The sequence below is a fragment of the Cervus elaphus genome, chromosome 13, assembly GCF_910594005.1.
Source record: "Cervus elaphus chromosome 13, mCerEla1.1, whole genome shotgun sequence".
Classification (NCBI taxonomy): Eukaryota; Metazoa; Chordata; class Mammalia; order Artiodactyla; family Cervidae; genus Cervus; species Cervus elaphus.
Genome location: NC_057827.1, coordinates 30,930,414 through 30,954,252, shown reverse-complemented (window position 1 = coordinate 30,954,252; position 23,839 = coordinate 30,930,414). Strand labels below are relative to the sequence as shown.

The 23,839-nt window shown below is 42.8% G+C and overlaps 1 protein-coding gene across 1 annotated transcript in view; it reads left to right on the top strand.

Moving 5' to 3' along the window:
• TRPM1 (transient receptor potential cation channel subfamily M member 1) overlaps positions 1-23,175 on the top strand; it is a 65,327-nt gene extending 42,152 nt beyond the window's left edge. The window contains exons 20-26 of the mRNA XM_043922319.1: positions 1,381-1,509; positions 4,383-4,634; positions 6,105-6,279; positions 8,675-8,819; positions 10,681-10,883; positions 12,445-12,577; positions 21,846-23,175. Coding sequence (XP_043778254.1) covers positions 1,381-1,509; positions 4,383-4,634; positions 6,105-6,279; positions 8,675-8,819; positions 10,681-10,883; positions 12,445-12,577; positions 21,846-23,103 — 2,295 coding nt within the window. The 3' untranslated portion in view covers positions 23,104-23,175. The remainder of the gene's footprint in view (positions 1-1,380; positions 1,510-4,382; positions 4,635-6,104; positions 6,280-8,674; positions 8,820-10,680; positions 10,884-12,444; positions 12,578-21,845) is intronic.
• Positions 23,176-23,839: the final 664 nt, after the last annotated feature.

Here is a 23,839-nt window from a genome sequence, read left to right as displayed (position 1 = left end):
GAACCTGAGCTCAAGTGGATGAAGAGGGTGGGGCCAGGAGGCTGACAAGCCTTTGGTGTCGCCCCAGGGCCTCTAAATGCAGCCTGCAGATGTAGGGGAGGGGGTCCCATGCTTTTACAGCTCAGGAGATGCAGGTTCAATCCCTGAGCCGGGAAGATCCCCTGGAAAAGGAAATGGCAACCCACTCCAGTATTCTTTCCTGGAGAATCTCATGGGCAGAGGAGCCTAGAAGGCTAGAGTCCATGGGGTTGCAAAGAGTTGAACACAACTGATGTGACTGAGTACAAGGGGTTCCCAATGCAACCCAACTTTGAGAACTCTTGCTCTAATCCTCCTGCAAAGACTAGACATGGGATGCTGCCTGTATCCTGGTGAAAAACCAATCAGGAGGGGGCCATTAAAAAAAAAAGACTGGGAATCACAGATGATCAATTGCTAGCACACACCTTACCCACACCACCAAAACTTCGGAAGGGGCCTGGACCAGAGGGGTAGGGGCTAAAGCTGAAGATTCTTCATCTTTGGAGTGAATCAACCTCACTCATCTTCAGATCACCTTCCTCAACCTCATACCTCACTCCTGTATCACCCAACTCTACATGCCTCAAAGATAGGGACCCTGTTGGGGTGCAGCACACCACAGACATATGGATGCTAATTAAGGGGCCTCAGGACCGCTGGGCGTGCCGGGCAGATGCCCCATCATCACCCTCCCCTCTTTCGAAACTCCCATGTCCATCAGCAGTGGGAAGATTCAAGAAGGAAATTAGCAATGCAGGGAGGGGTCAGTAACATTTTCCAATTTCCAGAAATGTAGAAGGCACACCAGTATACTACTTAAAGTTTCTCTATTTATCATAATTTTGTGCAACTTCATAATTTCCCCATGAAGCTGATGTGCGTGCGTGCATACGTGTCTGATTCTTTGCGACCCTTTGGACTGTAGCCCACCAGGCTCCTCTGTCCATGGGATTTCCCAGACAGGAATGCTGGAGTGGGTTGCCATTTCCTCTTCCAGCAGATCTTCCCGAGCCAGGGATGAAACATGAGTCTCCTGCATCTCTTGCATTGGCAAGCAGATTCTTTACTGTTGAGCCATAAGGGAAGCCCCATGAAGCAGACAGTAGCAACAAATATACTTTCATTTAGAGAATGGACTTTCAGCGTGCATATTATGCTAAAGTACAAAATGCCTCCCAACCTGCCTCAAGGTTCTCTGACTGCACCTGTGATGTGAGTGGAAGGTTTCCTCTAATAGAGTCAGTGCACCTAGAAATGAAAATTTGTTTTAGAGGATGTGTCCCCCTGTAAACAGGGTTTCAGAGCTTTTCCAGGCGCTGATCCTCTCCTCAGACACTACTGTCGGTCTCTGCCTTTCAGATATCCTACCTGGGGTACCTACTGCTGTTCAACTACGTCATCCTGGTGCGGATGGAGCGCTGGCCCTGCCTCCAGGAGTGGATCGTCATCTCCTACATCCTGAGCCTGGCCTTGGAGAAAATTCGGGAGGTGACGCTGTGAAGACCTGTCCCAGCCCCACCCACCAATGACTTCAATTCAGATGTAGATCCTTTATTTATTTAAATTCTTTTTGGCCACAAGGCATGCAGGATCTTAGTTACCTGACCAGGGATTGAACCTGTGCCCCCTACAATGGCAATACAGTGTCCTAACTGCTGGATCACCAGAGAAGTCCTCAGATATTGCTTCTTATTGCAAAAATGAGTCATGTAAATTCCAAGTGCCCTGGATGTTTTCTTTCCAGGTGTCACAATCCCAAGTTGATTCTATTCCCTCGCAGATTTATATGCCTTCTGTTTCAAACTGAAACTGAACTTGGAAATCAGAACACAAAGCAGAGTAGATGGTGTTTAGTAATAAAAACAAGTCTGAGGGCCTGTAAAACCAGCAGGAATTCTGCCAGGTACCTGAGATAAACCCATGACTCCAACTTGGTACAAATTGGGGCTCCATTTTCAGGGAGCTGAATGTAGACAGGGATATGTAGGATATGACATTTTTCTTGTAACTTAGGACTTTGAACCACTCTGTCCTAGCTGGGTCTCCCTCCATCTGAGATGGGGATTCTTGCACAAGTGGTTTATTAAAGGAGAGCTTCCAGGAGAGCGGGGAGAAGAAGCAGGGTGGTCAGGCCAGAGAGGGGACAGGGCTGAGGGAGGTGTGGCTTCAGTGGAATCTGTCCCTGGCCTCATTGGCAGGGGACTCTGAGTGTATTCAATACTGTAGAGTCTGTTCCATCTTGACCAAAGGGACCTGAGTTTCATACCCACATCAGTCAGCCAGCAGGGCCTCTGGGTAAGGGCTCCCATTGCCCAAGGGGGCAGGTGGGAGGGAAGAGTGGCCCTTGTAGCAGGTGGGGGCTGGGCACCCCCACCCAGAGGAAGCCTCCAGCACCTCTGGGTAGGCTTCCAGCACATCTGCTGCAAACACAGGAAACAGGGTTTTCAACTAAGTGTTGAGAAAGGACAGACACCAGTTCATGCACAACTTATATCACGGGGACGTGAAACTCACATATCTGAGAGGGCGGCCTGTGCAGGTGGCAGAGAAAGTGTAGGCCAGATCCTTTTCTTTCTAATGTCACCTACAGGTTTCAGCTCATTATATCAGTTTATAAGAGAAAGCTTACATCCAAGGAAATGGCAACCCACTTCAGAAGAGTTGGGCACAACTGCACGACTAAATAGCAACAATATACCCGAGAAGAAGTGAAGTTGAGATAGCACACAGCAGAATTTCGTATTCTTTCTCCCACTGATAGAGAAGCAGTATTATTTATTTTGCAATATATTTTTTGTATTGACCCTTTCACTGAACTGAAAAATTATTACTGGCAACTTCTTCCCAGGAGAGCTAATTTGATGCTGTCAGTCTGATGACAGCCCCAGATGAAAAGTGCCAAGTCTAAAACATTACAACCCATCTCCTACAACTTCTTTCTTTTCTAGCTGGGCTTCATTCAAACTCTGCATGCGACAACTGGGACTTTCAAGTGGCCTGCGTGCCACTCTAGTGCCACTGTGAGCTCACTGAGCACCAGCCCTCTGCTAAGACACTGTTCTTTACTGCAGAGAGCCCACCGTCCTTGCCCCCCACTCCCAGTTATAGGAAAGAGTGCAGCAGGCATAAGTCAGAGTGCATGAGTTTTTAAACTAGTGAATGCCTTCTGAGTTGGCTTATGAATAGCCACCACCCCATCCCACCCCTGGCGTCCCCAGGACCTACCAAGAAACTCCATAACTAAAGAGGCACCACCTTTAAAGCCCCCACCCTGCTGCACACCATAGCTGCAGCCATGTTTGCTTTCTGTGTGCCCCTGCATGCTGCTTGTTAAATAGTTTCAGTTTTACTCTGAGGAGAGACATCACTTTGCCGACAAAGGTGTGTGTGTGTTAGTCACTCAGTCATGTCCAACTCTTTGTGACCCCATGGACTGTAGCCTGCCAGGTTCCCCTGTCCATGGAATTCTCCAGGCAAGCGTACTGGAATGGGTTGCTATTCTTTTCTCCAGGGGATCTTCCCAACCCAGGTATTGAACCTGGGTCTCCTGCATTGCAGGCATATTCTTTACCCTTTGGGCCACCAGGAAAGCCTCTGAGAAAGTGTCCTCTTAAGCTGTGGTAACTTTGAAAGGGTAAGATCTCAAGCAGGAGAAAATGAAGCGCAGCTTTCCCCTGACTTCTCATCTCTGAGTTACAAAGGAATCTGGGCTGATTTACCCATCCTATCCCAGTCCCTCCATCTCCTCTGGGTGGATGCCCCTCTGTGGGACCACACAGGTTTATCTTTGCTCTAGGGTTTTCCTCCTGGACTAACTCTGGAACATGGGCTCACAGGCATGTGTCCAGAGAATTGGAAGAGGGGTCAAAAGGCAGCTGCTTTCATAATGGCCAGAGGGACATAACTCAGAAGGCATTTCCTGAGAGTTTGTGAAACTAGGAATCCAAAGGAGTCTTGTGGAATTTCCCTTTCTAGATATGTTATCTGCCTAAGAAGATGAGTACTTAGAAATCTAGAGCAGGAAAGGGGACCAGATGCCCTGGAATGCTGCTGTGCTGTGCTTAGGTGCTCAGTCCAGTCCGACCCTTTGTGACCCTGTGGATTGTAGCTCACCAGTCTCTTCTGTCTGCGGGATTCTCCAGGCAAGAATACTGGAGCAGGTTGCCATGCCCTCCTCCAGGGGATCTTCCCAACCCAGGGATTGAACTCAGTTCGCCCACATTGCAGGCAGATTCTTTACCATCTGAACCACTAGGGAAGCCCCTGGAATGCTGCTCCAGCCCTCAGTACCCAAGATTCTAAGGTGAAGCTTCCAACACCACTCTCCCTGATTTTTGTTGTTGTTTGGCATTTCTTTTCAGATCCTCATGTCAGAACCGGGTAAGCTAAGCCAGAAAATAAAAGTTTGGCTACAGGAGTACTGGAACATCACAGACCTCGTGGCCATTTCCATGTTCATGATCGGAGCCATCCTTCGCCTCCAGAAGCAACCTTACATGGGCTATGGCCGTGTGATCTACTGCGTGGACATCATCTTCTGGTATATCCGTGTCCTGGACATCTTTGGTGTCAACAAGTACCTGGGACCCTACGTGATGATGATCGGAAAGATGGTTAGTACTGATGGCCCATGAGGAACTGCAAGCACTGAGGCTGTTGGTTAGGACCTGGGGCCAGGTCTCAGGCGTGAGTCTGTGACGTTTCATTTGATCTTTCCCCAGCAATTGGTTTCTTACAGGAAATGTTCTTTGCTTTAAGCTCTTCTACATATTGATCACTTAATTAAATCCAGTTGACAAACAAGAGTTAAGGGCCTACTGTATGTATATGGATTAACCCAATGGTTAATCTCCTAACATGTTGTAGAAGCCAGAGACAAACAGGTGGGTGCAGTCACTCCCCCACTCCAACTCCAGACAGTTTTCAGATCACACGCTCTAGACTGGAGTAACCTATAACTCGATCAGTGCTCTGTCGTGGTTGACTGCAATCCCATGGACTGTAGCCTGCCAGGCTCCTCTGTCTGTGCAATTTTCCAGGCAAGAATACTGGAGTGGGTGGCCATTTCCTTCTCCAGGGTATCTTCTCAACCCAGGGATTGAATCTGCATCTCCTGCAATCTATATCTCCTGCATTGCAGGCAGATTCTTCACTGAGTGGACACAGGCAATGCATGTGATGAGGTCAAGATAAATCCATGGCAACATTTATCCAGAAGAGGCTACAGAATATGAAACTAAGAATGAACCATTCTTACATCACTTAAAATAGTCTCAGTGCTAGGACTGGTCCCAAAAGACAGGACATCTTTCAAGCTTAGGAATAACTCTTTGTATGGCAAGTGGTTTTGAGGGAAGGGACATATAGTCTAGGTGATCCCAGTCAGGGCTCTCATCTTCAGGGATGTTCAAAATTAAGAATTACACAAGGCCAGTATTCATTGTAACCAGAGCATTACTCACTGTAACTACTCACCATTTGTATAATGAACGAATGTTAGTACACACTCTCAACTCACCAAATTGTTACCTCCTTTGACATCTCCTCTTTTTACTCCTGGGTTTCCCTTACAAATTCCTGTTTTCCCATAATGTTTCCCTTTCTCTACTTGCAGTTGTAGTTACTAGAGGAATTTGTTTATGGGTAACAAGAGAGGAGGGCCTTCACTGGTGGCTCAGACGGTAGAGAAGCCGCCTGCAATGCTAGAGACCTGAGTTTGATATCTGTGTGTTGGGAAGATCCCCTGGAGAAGGGAATGGCTACCCATTCAAGTATTCTTGCCTGGAGAATTCCATGGACAGAGAAGCCTGGTGGGGTACAGTCTATGGGGTTGCAAAGAGTCAGACATGACTGAGCAACTAACACACACACCACAGAGAAGAAAGATTGAGAGCAGGAGACGGAAATGGCAATGTTCTAGAATAAGGTGTATGTGTTGCATGGAATTCAAGAACTAGTAGCCCATGGATGGGAGGGAGAGGGGGAAAGAAGCTTCCGCCATCCTAATTAAGCACTCATGAAGTCTCTGAGGGGAGCACACAGTAATGAACCAGGTGGACTTGGCCCATTTCCTCTCTCCTCAGATGATTGACATGCTGTATTTCGTGGTCATCATGCTAGTGGTACTGATGAGTTTTGGAGTAGCCCGTCAAGCCATCTTGCATCCAGATGAGGAGCCTTCTTGGAAACTGGCCCGGAACATCTTCTACATGCCCTACTGGATGATCTACGGGGAGGTGTTTGCAGACCAGATAGACCGTAAGAATAGAATTCATAGTAAGATTCTCTTCCCTGCTTCCCAAGGCAGATGATCAGTTCCAAATTAATGGAAGAGCCTGTGTTAATTTGGGAGTAAAGTATTTTTTATTCTGTCATAGGCATCCAATTATTTTATGAAGAAATCAGTGCATATTATGAAATACAGATTTTTTGAGATGCCAATCTTCTACTCTGAGAACCACTCCCTGGAATTCGGAGTCTCACATCCCTTGAGCACATTCTACACATGAATGTGGTCCCAATGCCAACATCCTAATTTTTCTTCAACCTAAATCTCTTTCTGCCCTAAGATAGAGCTTGTGATGTTATTTCACTCTCTCATTTGAGAGTGAGCATGAGGATGACTAGTGCCTTGTGTCATCCTCTTCTTCAGGCCTCATAACTCCTTTTCCATATAGCTGTTCTTCTCCTCCTCACTCCTGGGGTGCTATTTTTGTACTATCAACAGTAATATGGATGTTAGCAGAGGAGATGAGCTACAATCTTACATGGATTTCTGGGGAATGCAGGCCCCAGCTCTGCCCAAGCTGAGTTGGTAGGTCACAGTGTCTCTTGTGTTGTAGGGAAGTGAAGTTCAAGTGAGCTTACATGATTTCACCTGGACAGTTACTGCATCACCAGTGAACAAGCATCTTCAGACCCATATTCATATTCACACCACATATTTTGATTTGTATATTGTGTTCTGTCAAAAAGTGCCAGGTACAGTACCATGGCTACTACTTCCAGTAGAAGCAGAAGCTTCTTTAGAATAGAAGGTTTTGAACATCCTTGAGTTGTAGGAGATGCAGGGTTGTTCAGTGTATCTTCACTAGGTGAGACTGATAACCAGTTCACACAAATGCCTTCCATCTACTGCATTTCATCATGTGATTCAGACCACATTTTTATCATGATTACCTCAGAGTCAATTAGTGGATGTGTTTGTAGCTTGGTAAACCAGAACATAAAAATCTAATTTGGTTTCAAAAGAATATTAACTTCAGAAAACATACATAAATGTGGAAAAAGTCCCTGGATCTAGACATAAGTTGTAATATTTTTAAATTAAATTGGGTAATAACAGAAAATGAAGAGGCAAACTTGAGGCTATTTTCAGTAACAGTGGGAAATGTAGATTTTCAATTCTTAATCTGATTACTTCATAGTAATTTTGCATTTATTTGTGCTGACGAGGTATTTGAGTTGGCATACAGGGGATGCTTGATTGGTCAACCTACACATTAAAATGATCATCTGTCAGTAGCCTCATGTCTTTTTCACAGTCTTTTTAACTACTGAGCTTTAGCTATTGCTTATGACATCATAAAATAAATATTCATGAAATATATATACATATATTTCCTAGAACTAATAATGTGCACAATTCTCCTAAGTAGATCACTGTTTCCAAGTGTGAATGTGTAATTCCCTTGAATACTTTGCATTTCTTGACAGCAAAACAGTTCTTATATTACTCATCATTTGTTTGACATTTCTCTCAACTATCTTATTTTCTTTTCTTCCTTCCTGTCAAAACTAAAAAAATAAAATGCTGCTATCCAATCACTCTATAGTCTACGCCATGGAAATTAATCGTAAGTTTACACATAATTGATGACTCTAGTCTATGGAATGTGTGTATTAACTAGTCTCTTCCTCAGCTAATTACCCAGAGTTGTATGCTGGTTTCAAATACTTGTTTTCTGGTATCAATGTTTTTTTTTTTTTCAATGTTTTTTTTTAAATAGGAAGTGAAAAATAAGTAGACTGTGAATTCATGGATATTACTTCATTAATGACTATTAGGATCATCCTATCTTTTTCTTCAGAAAATAAGTCCCATAGGATCAAAGTGGCATTTCCGATGAGCAGAGAGAAAAAAGATTCTTTTCCAAACAGAGCACAGAATAGTCAATTAATGAATTTGAGCCTAGAGAGGATACTTACCTCCTACCTCATAATAAAATCATTTTCAAAGTTAATGATCAAGAAGACAACGTAAGTTAATATTACATAATTAGAAGACCCAATCACTTTCAAATGGTTAACAGTAAAAAAAAGGAAAAAATCCATAAAGACAGATGTGTCTGCTTAAAGATGAAGAACACATTTTTTCATTATATATTTTCACTGTAGATTGAAAAACACAACACAGAAATGAGAAAATATTTATAAATATGACAGGTTAAGAATGACTAACTCTGAGTGCAGAAATGAGTTTCTTATCTCCTTTGTATGAGTTGATAATCTTTCACATGGAAAATTACTGCTTAGGAAATCAGAAAAAAAAATCACAGTAAAAAAGAAATAGGTCCTTTAATAGCATAGGTCAGTTATTAATCTTTTCATTCTATGTGAAAATCAAACACAAAAAGACAAACTCTCATTTCAGCTCCTTGTGGTGACAACCAGTACGATGAGGAAGGCAAGCGGCTCCCCCCTTGCATCCCGGGTGCCTGGCTCACGCCTGCCATCATGGCCTGCTACCTGCTAGTGGCCAACATCCTGCTTGTGAACCTGCTCATCGCCGTTTTCAAGTGCGTGTCTCAGCTGATGACCATGTGCTTACTGTTTACTACTTTACAGATTTTCAGTCTAATCTCAGAAACCTCCGAGGCTGCCTGGGGTTTACATGGAATCCACTAGGGCTTTCAAATGCGTACAAATTTTTTTTTTTTGCAGTCTTTTTTGTTCAACCACAATCAGACTTCCTAAATAAAGTGTTCCTAAATAAATTTATGTGTTCCTAAATAAAGAGTTGACACCTAAATATATTTAAATTCAACCTTAGTTTGTATTTTAACACTTTGGCATGAATTTTAATCTAATGAAAGTATTTCCTCAGATGAAAGTCTCTTGAGATAGAAAGATTTATCAAGTTGAGTCTTGAATTCATGATCAGAGGCACAAAAGCAAAGCTAATTTTATAGGCTGTGGCAATCACTGGACACTAACCTAAGCAAACTCCAGAAGATAGTGGAGGACAGGGAAGCCTGGCATGCTGCAGTCCATGGGGTCACAAAGAGTCAGACATGACTTAGCCAATGAAAAATCATGACAATTACTGTACTATTTATTACATGAAATATTTTTCTTATTATTTACTGAATAGAAGATAAAGTGACCTAGGGAAGAAATGGCTTAAAATTCACAGTCCAGTTTTCTTGTAAAATTTGCCCCTCTTGGCATGATGCATTGAGGATGTGACCATGTTTAATAAATGTTGAAAAAAACTATTTTAACTTCTAAGATGAAAAATATGAGAGAAAAATCCCTCACAGAAATAGACTCTCAGAGCTGACCCACTCCAGTATTCTTGCCTGGAGAATCCCAGGGATGGAGGAGCCTGGTGGGCTGCCATCTATGGGGTCACACAGAGTCGGACACGACTGAAGTGACTCAGCAGCAGCAGCAGCAGAGCTGACCAAGGCACTGGAGAGAATATGGTTACACTCCTGACTTGACAGATGAGAAAATGAAGGTTTGACAGAGGTTAACTGGCTTTTCTAAGGACCCCGTGCAGACCACATACTTGATCAGGATTCCAACAATTCTAGGCTTATTGCCTTCTGCTGGAAGCTAAAAGAAGACAAAGATTGTACCAACCTAATATCCAAAATATCCAAAATAATGTACCTTCAATCAAAGTGTTCAATAATTAATGAACTCAGTTCCAAAAAACTGTAGTCAACTAGTTTTATGACTGAATTGAAAGTTTAAATACTTCAAAATGCTTAGCTGAATGGCTCATATCTTTAACTATATGAAATAAAATGGCCTGAGCAGTCAGTAGACTATGGTGTGGTTTTTCAAGAAAGTAGGGGATAACAATCTTCATTCTTAATTATTTATACATGGCCCTTCAATGTAGACAAGCCACACTGATAGAAAAACCAAAAGACAAGTCATCTAGAAGTCAGCCCTAATTTCCAGAATGGAACCCAAAGGCCATTTTATTGCATATTTTCAATTCAGTGTGAGTAACTCTAATTCTGGGAAATTACAATCAAAAGTAATACAGCTGCTTTACAACTTCGTGTTATGTCCTGCTGTACAGCAGTGTGAGTCAGCTACATGTATACACAACATTGTAAAGCAGTTATACTCCAATTTAAAAAATTAAAAATTAAAATAATTATTCTAGTGCTAAAAAAAGTAATACAACTTTGCAAATAGGTTCCTCGGTACCATTTTTCTAGATCCTACATATATGCATAAGTACACAGTATTTGTTTTTCTTCCTGACTTATTTCATTCTGTATGACACACTCTAGGTTCAATATGATTATATGTATGACTTTTGTTTATTATATGACTATATGGTTATATTATGCGACTGTTGTCACAATAAAAAATTTTTTTAAGTATTAGCTAACTAAACATGTATTCTTTTTAAAGCAATACCTTCTTTGAAGTGAAGTCAATATCCAACCAAGTGTGGAAATTCCAGCGTTATCAGCTAATTATGACATTTCATGACCGGCCTGTCCTGCCTCCACCAATGATCATTTTAAGCCACATCTATATTATCATCATGCGTCTCAGCCGTCGCTGCAGGAAGAAACGAGAAGGGGACCAAGACGAACAGGATCGTGGATTGAGTATGTGCGGCACTCTTCTGTTTCTATCCTGGGCAAGTTTCTAAAGAGAGTTATAATTGGATACCCGTTAGTTTATTACTAATTAATATCACTGAAAGTCCACTCCTGAGGGGATGAAAAGTTGAGAGAGTTCTTGAAAATAACTTTTCTCTATAAATCCATTGTTCCTTTCCAAATGTTTTACTGTGTTACACTTAAGGAGAATGGGAAAATATTCCTGCCACTTTGCCTCTATCCGTAAAATATATGGAAAACATTTCCCAGAAAATCATGCCTGGTTTCACGTTCCAAATAGCAGCAATCTGAGTTGTGTTAAAAAGTGAGCTGTTCACTGTTTACAATAGCCAGGACATGGAAGCAACCTAGATGCCCATCAGCAGACGAATGGATAAGAAAGCTATGGTACATATACACAATGGAATATTACTCAGCCATTAAAAAGAATACATTTGAATCAGTTCTAATGAGATGGATGAAACTGGAGCCCATTATACAGAGTGAAGTAAGCCAGAAAGATAAACACCAATATAGTATACTAACATATATATGGAATTTAGAAAGATGGTAAAGATAACCCTATATGCAAGACAGAAAAAGAGACACAGATGTATAGACAGACTTTTGGACTCTAAGGGAGAAGGCAGGGGTGGGATAATCTGAGAGAATAGCATCGAAACATGTATATCATCAAGTGTGAAACAGATCGCCAGTCCAGGTTGGATGCATGAGACAAGTGCTCCGGGCTGGTGCACTGGGATGACCCAGAGGGATGGGATGGGGAGGGAGGTGGGAGGGGGGTTCAGGATGGGGAACACATGTAAATCCACAGCTGATTCATATCAATGTACGGCAAAAACCACTACAATATTGTAAAGTAATTAGCCTCCAACTAATAAAAATAAATGGGAAAAAAAAAAAAAAGTGAGCTGACTAGGTGTCATGCAACCCAGCAGACTCAGCCAGACGCTCTGTGCTTGAAATTTGAACTTTCAGTGAAAGGAACCAGTTGGGAGCTTGGGATTAGCAGATGCAAACTGGTATATATAGGATAGAAAAACAATAAGATCCTACTGTAAAGCACAGGAAACTATATTTAATACCCTGTGATAAACCATAATAGAAAAGAATATGAAAAAAAAAGTGTGTATAACTGAGTCACTCTGCTGTACAGCAGAAATGAACACAGTATATAAATCAACGATACCTCAATGCTCTGGAGGAGGGCATGGCAGCCCACTCCAGCATTCTCGCCAGGAGAATTTCACGGACAGAGGAGCCTGCCAGGTTACAGTCCATAGGATCGCAAAGAGTCGGACACGACTGAAGCGACTTAGCATGCATACCTCAATAAAAATTTTTATTAAAAGTGAGCCGTTCATCTCCAATGGAAAGATGATCACTGATATTACAAAGAGTCTTTGTGTGATAACCAGTCCAGGAGGCAGGGTGCTGCCTGCAAGGGATGGGGAAACGAGCTAGATTAAAGGCGGCCTGTGAAACTCACAAGGACGCACCTACCTGGCTGATGTCTCACGTGCCAACCTCTTCTGCGTATACGCAGAGCTATTTCTCAGCGACGAGGAGCTGAAGAGGCTGCACGAGTTTGAGGAGCAGTGCGTCCGGGAGCACTTCCAGGAGAAGGAGGACGAGCAGCAGTCTTCCAGCGAGGAACGCATCCGTGTCACCTGCGAGAGGTGCGCCTGGGGCATGGCCACTGGGGGAGCGGGGAGCGGGGCATCAGGGCCAACGGGGACATCAAGTTCGTTTTAACATTCACTCACAGTTCTCCTGTTGACCCAACTTTGGCTTTTTAATGCGTTTCCCTCCCTGAAATAGTGTGACTGTTCCAGATAATGCTTATATATTGTATAAATAAGTGAACGATGACATTTATTGCAAATATCCCAGGCCAAAACCAAACCAAAACAAACAAAGCCGTGACAGTTCTTCCCCAACCCCAAAGTGGGCGCCTTTACAATGCAATACATGGGGAGAACCATTAGCTGCAGGGCCGTGTAACTGCTGGGGACATTTCTCCCCGCCCTTGACATACTGTTGCCTTAGCCAAGGATGGTCTGTCCCCAGCTTGACCTCCTCATCCTGACTAGTGCCCTCCTTGCTCCTTTCCATCACCTTTCCACCCTCAGGGAACAGAGGCACAGGAAGGGCAAAGGCATCTGTCCTGGCTACCCATCGAGATCAGCATCATCGCTTACAAGCTACATGAACTGATTGCCTGTGCTTGCGAGTCAGTCAATTAGCAGAGGAAGGCAGGTCTGGGAGGGACAGAGAGGGTGACTTGTTCCATTCTTTGTAGTATTGCTTTTCCTGCAGCTGCACACCTCAGAGCAACCAGCAAAGGTGGACAAGAACAATCAATCCACACTTCGGACATTTTTTTTTTCTCGAATTTTATAGTCTTTGAGAACCTTGATCACTTCATAAAAGCAACGGAAGCTTGTCAAAGTGCCTAAGAATTGATAAGACATTGTTCCAAAGACTTTAATGGACAATGTCCGTAGAAGGATGAGCATAGTGAGGGAGCCATGCCTAAGAGGATTCTGGAGCATCATTCTTTTTAAATTTTATTTATTTATTTTATTTTGGCTGTAACAGGTCTTAGTTGCGGCACTGGGGAGCTTCGATCTTCATTGCAGCATGCAGGATCTTTAGTTGCGGCATGAGAACTCTTAGTCGCGGCAGGTGGGATCTACTTCCCTGACGAGGGATCAAACCTGGGCCCCTTTCATTGGGAGCGCAGAGTCTTAGCCACTGGACATTCTACCCTGGAGTCTTGAGCATTAAAGTTTTCTGAAACCATGCATTTCATGTCTGATATACATGTGTATACCGAGAAACTTAAAAACATGGTACAATGTCAAAAGACTATGTCAGCACATAGTTCCCAATCAGGGGCCCCAGCAATTATAAGAGAATACATGATACACAGTGAAGTCTTCCTAGTGTGTGTTTAGGCCACCGTCTCTGCCCCAGGCCACAGGAGGGACTCTGCTCTGGGCATCTGCAGGGCTCTGTCCCCTCCCCACTCCTATACCTAGTCACCTTGTATTAATCATTCTGCCAGCCAAACTCAAGGATTATCTACACCAGCTTTTGGCCTTAATACTTTTCAATAAAACTTTGAGACACTTCTTTGCTATTTTACTAGTAATTACTAAACTTTCGAGATTATAAAAAATGATTTCTGTATGAGAAGGATAAGGTGCCTCATCTTATAAACCTAATCTCCATGTTTTAGTTATACGTTTACTTGACTGTAATCACAGGCAGTGATTTACCATGGAAACAGTGCTCTGTTTCACCCTGCCTGGCCCCCTCTCCCTTTCCCAGCATTGTTTGGATTTTTACCATTCTTGGATCAAGGCTCCAGGAATGTGATTATCAGGTCGCTGCCAAATTGCATTTTCCTCCTGGGGCTCCTTGCACACGTAAGAGGAATGAAAGTGTGCTGGGGCTGATGGCAGGGGGTGGGGAGGTAGTAAAAACACAATGCTTCCCATTTCCCTTGGCTGAGTTCTCAGGGTGACAGGAGCACATTCCTGCCCCTTCGTTTCCCTTTGTTGACGCTTTCTTGACTGACTCATAGGTAGATGCCAGACACAGAAAGAGGAGGGGGTCCAGGAGAAAGTGGCTTTCCTTCACCCTTAACCAGGACTGCTGGGGAGCAATGGCGGGGGGGAGGATCTCTGTGAAAGTATCAGCAATTGATCTTTCGGTATCCTTTTCCCAAGTACCAGGAAGAGAAGATGCTGGTAAGAAAGACATAACGAAAAGAAACAAGACAGTAACTGCAAAAAGACCTGAAAGAATGATCAGTCTTAGAAAGGAGGTGGTGATTCCTCTAATGTAGAGAAGGCCGTTCATATAGGGGTGGGGAAGGTGGGGGTAGAGCTTACCTGAAAGTCTTAATCTTATAAATTCATAAGAGTCAAGGATGCTTAGATGATAGAAGAGGGTTGGGCTGAAGTGGTGGAGTTTCAATGTGCCTGGTATGACAATCTCGCTCCTTATGTGACTTTGAAGGCCAAATCAGAGATCGTTGCCGACATTGGACTGAGATTAAAAACGTCAGCTTTATTAGTAATAAATTTTGTGCTAGAGGACGTGGATCAGGTCTTGCCAAATACACACCCCTGTCCCCACCCAGGCACAAGAAGCTCCAGGAGCCCACAGGCCCCGCTGCCTTCTCCCCTTCTAAGCTTACTCCATGACCCTGACAAAATGAGAACCCACACTCCCTGCAGGCAGCAGGCTCCCAGAGAGAGAGAGAGAGAGAGAGAAGCATGCTCATGTCCTGGTCCCCACTCCAGAAAATAAATTTTTGTCAAGAGTAAATGAAAGGCTAGAGAGCGGCCAAGAGTTTTATACGAATGGAAAATTGACTTGTAAGAAGCAGTAGGAATGGGGAAAAAGAATGACCCAGGAACATTACAGACTTGAAGCCAGAAGGAGGATCCGAGTTCACCTTGAGGGGAAATACTGTAGGAACGTCATTAACCAAGAGATTGCCTGGTGGCAATAATGACAACACAGTTGTGACTTTGTATTGGGTCAAGTCAATGTGGCTCCATGCCTCTCAACCTGAGGACAAGGATGCAGAAAGTGAATGATGCTTGAGGTACAGCAAAAGGGGGCTGATGGGGGCCTGGGCTGCTGAGAACCAGTCAATGTGGGTACCATGGTGATGTCAGGGTTCACAAATGGCAGCAAAACATATTACATCACCTCCAGCCCTGTTTATCCCTGTCTAGCCCCAGAGTCCTGGTCATGATGGATGAAGACTTAGGGACTGTCACTGCTATGTTGGAAGTAAGGGAGAGACAACCTAGGATATCAATAAGAGCTTCATTGAGGGCCTGACCAGAGTCTGGCCAGAGCAGAGAACACAGTCAGGAAAGGTTAATGATTTAGATGACCTGAATTCTAGAATCCAAGGAGGTTTGAGGTGTGCCTGGCCGAGTTGCTGTGTATAAATGATGTGGCATGGAGGCAGAATCCCAGAGAACTTAATATTCTTCAGAGACTACTCAGTCTTTTGCTGACTGAAAAGAATGAGTACAGAAGATTGAAGACTCAAGTATTGTTCTTTGTTTAGTCTTTCACATGTAAAAACTCCATAAGTAAGCACAATCAGGTGCCACCCTGGGTGTTCTCCCTACAATTACTAAACTTAAAAGGCAGCCTCATACGAAGAAGCAGATGGGAAGTAAAATAGCTGAATTTCGGCTGGATGAGACAACTTTATGATCTATAGACCTGGAATGAAATGACAGGGTAGGAATAGTCTTAGAACTCAACATAGACAACCATGAGATCTTGAAACATGGGTCTTGTCAAGTAGGAACCGGACCTGGTTGCTCCACTAATATTATGTTTTTATGTTACCTTTTAACTCTATCATTAAGGAAATGTTCCCATATAATTTGTGAGATGCCTTGCAGGTAAAGGGTGATCGTTTCACATAAAAAAAATGACTGTACAAAAAATGAGTTTTAATAACTGGCTTACTACAGAGCTCCCAATGTCTGTGTTCTGTCCTTTGCAAAGACACACAGGACTCTTACCAAGAGAACGTGAATTTGGACCTCATATTTTTTTTGTTTATTTATTTATTTTTATTTTTAATTGGAGGATAATTGCTTTACAATGTTGTGCTGGTTTCTGCTGTAGAGCAAAGTGAATCAGTTATAAGTATCTCCTCCCCCTTGAGCCTCCCTCCCACCTCCCGTCCCACCCCAGTAGGCCATCACAGAGCACCAGACTAAACTCCCTGTGCTATATAGCTGCTTCTCACTAGCCTGGACATTATATTTAATAGATAAGAGTCTATGAAAGTCAATAAAGTTATGCCCTACTTAGGCATATATTCTCTTGGTGCATGCTAAGTCGCTTCAGTCAAGTCTGACTCTTCAACCCCATGGACTGCAGCCCTCCAGGCTCCTCTGTCCATGGGATTCTCCAGGCAAGAATACTGGAGCGGGTTGCCATTTCCTTCTCCAGGGGATCTTCTCAACCCAGGGATTGAACCTGTATCTCTATTTTTTTTTTTTTTTTCCGAACCTGCATCTCTTAGGTCTCTTGCATTGACAGGTGGATTCTTTACCGCTAGCGCCACCTGGGAAGCCCAAGTTACTACAAAGTCCCACTAATTTATAGATTTCTGTGCCTATTATGTGAATGGAATGGAAAACATTATTCACAGAGCCTTATCAAAAATGCATTTTAGTTAAACTACTTTCAGGTTTAGTGGTATAAGATTCAAATTTAAATCCTCTAGGTATTAGATCTACTGAGATACAGATAAAAATATTTGAAGATCTGTAACCATCTCTACCCATATGGTCATGTCATTCTATACCTGTTTAGCACCTAGAGTTCAGCGAATCCTTTCACTGAAAGTTTTTGAAGCTAAACTGAAACTGAAAGCACAACCCACAACCCATAAAGATGTTTTCTTTATAGAAAACCTCTATAAAGAAAAGAAAAAGTGATAGACTGGGTTTCATCAAAAGAAAAAACTTTTGCTCTACAAAAGACACTGCTATGACAATGACAAATGAGGCACAGACTGGGAGGAAACACATGCAAATCACGTATCTGCTGTAGGACTGGTATACAGGATATCTAAAGAACTCTCAAAACTCAATAATAAGGGGGCAATGATCCGATGAAAAATGGGTCAGCAACTTCCCTGGTAGTCCAGTGGTTAAGAAACCGCGATTCTAATGCAGGGGGTGCAGGGATCTCGCATGCCACAAACAAGACCTGGTGAAGCCAAATAAATAAATAAACATTAAAAAAAAAACCAAACTGTACACCAAAAGACAAAGTAGTCAACTAACTGTATGATAGCTTTAAAGAGAAAACATGGCCTTAGAAATATGACATTATTGGAAATATGTCTTTGAGAGGAAATCAACTTTGTTTCATGGGTAGGCCGTGGACCTAGAACAGTTTTTTGTTCTGTGCTGAAAAGAAAACAGAATTAAGATGTCAAAAGTCAGGAAAGTCTGTATCTCACTGTGAGTTCTGTCATAAACGATGGATTTCTCTTATATGCCCTCCTGCCATTCAGTGTGTAGAGATGGGACCCTTGCCCAGTGGTTTCCTCCATCCCTTCTCTTTCCCCTCCTGAAATGAAAATCCCTCTCTTGATTTCCATATATGGATGTCAGGATTCGTGAAACACAGGTAAGTCATCATGTTACAAAAGTTACAAATCAAGGCTGGAGGGGAGATGGTTCTCCAAGTGTCCTTCTGTTAAATCATTTCAGAGAGAAGTGAATGTCACCTGGTTCTTTCTTCCTTCTTTTACACATGCTCTAAAAACTCAATACAACTTCCCTTGATTTGGCATAAAATGTGCTGTCTCCATACTGTAGCTATTTAAAAACAAGCTTGAAATAACATTCTATTTAATTACTTTTTTATTGGAGTATAGTTGGTATCCAATGTTGCATTAGATTCTGCTGTATAGCAAAGTGCATCAGCTATATGTATACACATATCACCTCTTTTCTGGATTTCCTTCCCATTTAGGTCACCGCAGAGCCTGAGTAGAGTGCCCTGAGCTGTACAGTAGGTTCTTGACAGTTAATCTATTTTGAAACAATATTCTTAACTTAAACCACATCTTGAGGCTTTGTTTCCTCCACAGCTTCAGCTAAGGGAGTGGCTCCAGTAGGGATGGGGCATTTCCGAGACACCTAGAGAGGCGTCCTACACACAGCGGGGTTATCTCTTTATCACAGGGGAGGAGGGACGGTTAGGGAGATGTCAGGGAGATAGAATCAGATGAGTCTGAGGTCTCCTTTTTCTGAGTGGCTGGTGATGCTGTCTCTGGATTAGGTCACACAAGGGGTAAGTTAGGCAGAGAATTAGAAAAGAATTGAGAAGATACGTATCTCTATTTTACCAGCCTATTTATTTTTAAAAGTTTGCACAGCTGCTTTCTCTCAAAACTCTTGTGTTTGTTCAAGGATCTCAAGTCTGTTCCAGAGGCAATGTGATTTCTAATACAAAAAGAATGAATCCTCGCGGCAATGGATTTGAAGGGCATGAGAAGACATGACATTTAACAGAGAAAATTAAGTTGGACTTGAAATCATGGAAAATTAGGAGTGAAAAGTTCTTCTGTTGGTCCCTGAAATGCAGGAGGAGAGAGAACCCTTAGAAACTGTAGTTGGGTTCCCTATGGTTGTTGTAGTTGTTTAGTCACTAAGCTGTGCCCAACTCTTTGCCACCTCATGGATTGTAGCCCACCAGGCTCCTCTGTCCATGGGATTTCCCAGGCAAGAATACTGGAGTGAGTAGCCATTTTCTTCTCTAGGGGATCTTTCTGACCCAGGGATGGAACCCATGTCTCCTGCTTGGCAGGTGGGTTCTTTACCACTGGGTCACCAGGGAAGCCCAATGGTAGTGAAGCTTGTTTTTTTTTTTTAAATATTTATTTCTTGATTTATTCATTTATTGAAGCATAGTTGATTCACAATGTTGTGTTAGTTTCAACTGTACAGCAAACAATTCAGATATGTATATATATATTCAGATCCTTTTCCTATAGAGATTATTACAAAATACTGAGTAGAGTTCCTGGTGTTACATAGTAGGTCTATTTTGATCATCTACTTCATGTACACTAGTGTGTATGTTAATCCCCGTAGGGAAGCTTCTAAAGGAGGAAGTCACATCTCTTCATACATGGTGAATTTGGTGAAATCGGTCCTCCTGGTGGCAAACTGCCAGGAAGCCAGATCCTTCCTGCTCAAAGGATGTGGTTTCCTAAGGGGCATAAAAATAGTCCTCTCCCCATGAAAAGAATTAAGAATAGAATCCAAGGACCCTCCCACACATCAGAGCACAGCTGTTCAATGTGGCCAAGAGAAGTAGAACCTTAGCAGGTTTTAGTTCAGGCAACATTATGATTTCACAGGCTGTTGCCTGATTATCTAAGAATTAAAAGAAAATCCAAAAGCAGATATTTATAATCTGCTATGATCTTCCTTACAATCCCATAAGGGAATACCAATTATTAAATATAGTTAACAATTTAAAGTTAATTGGTATTCCTCAGATAGTTAAAATGACTTCTTGTCCCTGAAGTAAAATATCTGATAATCTGAACTTAATTATTTTTGCATTAAAAAATTATTTCATTGAAGTATAATTGATTTATAATATTGTATTAATTTCTGTTTCAAAGTGTTCCAGTTATATACATATATATATTATTTTTCATATTCTTTTCCATTATGGCTTACCCAGGATATTGAATATAATTCTCTGTGCTATATAGTAGGACCTTAATTGATTATACATTCTACATATACTAGTTTGCATCTGTTAATCAGAAACTCCCAAAACTTCCCTCCCCACTCTCTCTCCCCCTTGGCAACCACAAGGTCTGCTCTCTAAGTCTATGAGTCCACTTCATAGATAGGTTCATTTGTGTCATATTTTAGATTCCACATATAAGTGATATCATTTGGTATTTGTCTTTCTCCATATGACTTAGTTCACTTAGTCTGATATTCTCTAAGTCCATCTATGTTGCTGCAAATGCCATTATTTCATTCTCTTTTATGGCCAAGTGACTTAGCAGCAGCAGCAATATTCCTTTGTCTGTACATACCACATCTTCTTTATCCATTCATCTGTTGATGGACACTTAGGTTGTTTTCATGTCCTGGCTATTTTAGTGCTGTTATAAACACAGGAGTTCATGTATATTTTTGAATTATGGTTTTCTCTGGATATATGCCCAGGAGTGGGATTGCTGGGTTATAGTGCAACTCTATTTTTAGTTTCTTAAGGAACCTCCATACTCTTCTCCCTAGTGGCTGCACCAACTTACATTCCCATTGACAGTGTAGGAGGTTCCCTTTTCTCCACACCCCTCTCCAGCATTTGTTATTTGTATACTTTTTGATGAGGGCTATTCTGTCTGGTGTAAGGTGATAGCTCATTGTACTTTTGAAATGGCAACTCACTCCAGTGTTCTTGCCTGGAGAATCCCAGGAATGGCGGAGCCTGGTGGGCTGCCGTCTATGGGGTCGCACAGAGTCGGACACGACTGAAGCGACGTTAGCAGCAGCAGCAGCAATAATTCGTGATGAACCTAAAGTTAACTATTAACAATGTATTTTCTGAATCCCCTGAATTTCAAATAAGGATTTGAATGTATTTATTTTGTCATTGTAACCATTCCTTGCTGACAGTTATACTCAAATCTCAAAAACCTAAGTGTTAATCTTTCTTTATCATCAGAGGCAGTGTGATGTGCCAGCTAAGACAGCAGAGCTGGAGCTCATGCTGGAGCCCCAGTGTTTGCCAGCTGTGTGTCCTTAGGCAGTTTACTTACCCTCTCCTTGACTCATTTCCTCGAAAAATGTTGTTGTTCTTCAGTCACTAACACTTCAGCAAACCGATGGACTGCAGCTGCTAGACTCCTCTGTCCATGGGATTTCCCAGATAAGAATACTGGTGTGGGTTGCCATTTCCTTCTCCAGGGAATCTTCCCAACCCAAGGATCGAATCTGCGTCTTTCTACATTGGCAGGCGGGTTCTTTACCACTGAGCCACCTGGGAAGCCCCATCAATAAAATGGGGGTGTTGAAAAGAGTGCCTGCCTCATAGGGCTGCTGTGAGATTAAACAAGCCTAGAGTAGGACCTCGGTGAGTATGTATTAATACATATATAAGGTACTTAGTGTGATGAATGGTAAAGAGCACCATATGTGTTAACTGTAATTCTGTTGTTTCCTGATGTTCCTCGGGGTAATTTTCAGTGGTTATATTAGGAGAGTGTGACGTTTAGAAATATGCCGGAGTCCCATGATTCCCCAAAGCCTGAAAAAATCATACAACAACAATAACATTAATTTTTGGTTTTAATCTTTAGTTCATCTCAGTGTAATACACCTGTCCCTTTGTATTCACCAGAGTTGAAAACATGTCCATGAGGTTGGAGGAAATCAACGAAAGAGAAAACTTTATGAAAACTTCCCTACAGACTGTGGACCTTCGCCTCTCCCAACTGGAAGAACTATCCAACAGAATGGTGAACGCGCTGGAAAACCTGGCAGGAATCGACAAGTCTGACCTGATACAGACGCGGTCCCGGGCCTCCTCGGAATGTGATGCCACGTTCCTTTTCAGGCGGAGCAGCATCAGCAGCGCTGATGGCTACAGCCTGTACAGGTACCATTTCAACGGGGATGAGCTTTTGTATGAGGATACCTCCTTCTGCATGCCGCCAGGGGCAGCGTTCAGGAAAAAAGCTGGTTCCTTCCGTGGGAAGGAAGAAAAGGACCAAAGGACGTACCTGGCCCCAGAGCGCCAGGGCAGCCTTCGCCTGCCACCCAGTACCGGCGTGCCAGCATCCCCAGACCGAGGTCAACTTGCCTCCGACAATGGCAAGAGCACCTCGGAGCCAAAGTCAGGTCCAGATACTGGGATTTCCGCTGAAAGTGATGAAAGGCAGGTAGTCCCTAAAAAAGAAGAAATGACTTCCCCAAGTTTAAGTCAAACAGATGCTATACGTGGAGAAAACAAGTCGGATTTTCAAAATAAAACTCAGCTGACAGTGGAAACCACAAAGATAGAAGGCACCATTTCTTATCCCCTGGAAGAATCAAAGACAAGCCGCTATTACCCTGATGAGACGTTCAGCGCTTGTAAAACGCTAAAGTCCAGAAGCTTTGTGTATTCCCGGGGAAGAAAGGTCGTTGGTGGGGCTAACAGCTGGGGTGCAGCCGGGGACCCAACATGCCCCTCGAAAGTTCAGCAGTGGACCACGGAATGGAAGTATGAAGTTCAAAAGATTATGCGTTCTCGGAGCACGGAAATACCTTCCGTTGCCTCCGAAGCTGCACTGCAGGCTGAGCATTGTGGACATTTCACAGACAAGGAAGATGAAAACTGTGTTTTTAAAACAGCCCCTCAGATCTCTCGCTTGTCTGTTACTGACAGAACTGACAAGGTAAACTTACTGTCTGTGAAAACACACCAAACTTTGGGATTCCCATCTTCAAGGTCAAAAAGTTTACACGGCCGTCCTAGGAGTGTGAAAGCCCTCCAGGGCAACTTACACAGACCTGGACACGCCAGCAGTGTAAATAACTTAGTAGTTGTGTCTGGAATTACAATGGAAGACCCCAAGGTTCAGCAAGAGAAGACTTCCTCGGAAACAGAATGCTAGTGTGTTTTGTTTCTTTGGTTTTTACATCGGAACCGTGGATGTGTTCCATCTTGGTCATCTAAACATCATCAGTTTCTGAAAACATTTTCATTAGAGATCTTTGACCATTAATTTAATTTACATTTTGATTAATTTAAAATGTAAAGGCACTAAACTTTAAGTAATAGTCCGGTAGCATATGTTAGTAAACTTAGTTTTTTTTTTTAGTTGGAATAGGATCAAGAAAAGTGAAGACTCCAGTTGCTTAATCAATAGGCAAGAGCCTGTGATCTCTTTGGGGCTTCCCAGGTGGCTCAGAGGTTAAGAATCCACCTGCCACTGCAGGAGACCCAGGTTCAATAATGGGCTGGGAAGATGTCCTGGAGAAGGAGATGACAACCCACTCCTGTATTCCTGCCTGGGAAATCCCATGGACAGAGGAGCCTGGGGGCTGCAGTCCTTGGGGGTCACAAAAGAGTCCAACATGACATAGCGACTAAACAACAATTACAACAATCTCTGTTTCTGAGGGCAACCAAAAACAGCCAAAGACATGCTTTTGGGTGTCACCAATAGTTTACTTAAGGGAGTAAGCAGCTATGTGAGAAGGGGAAACGAAAGAAAAAGCAAACGAGAAAGGAGGGGTGGAAGAGAAAACAAACTAAGAAGTGCAAGAAGGGAGGACTGGAAAGGGTACTTAAGTATCATATCTTCTTTATGGGTTTTTGTTTGTTTTATGTTTTCATGTTTTAAAATT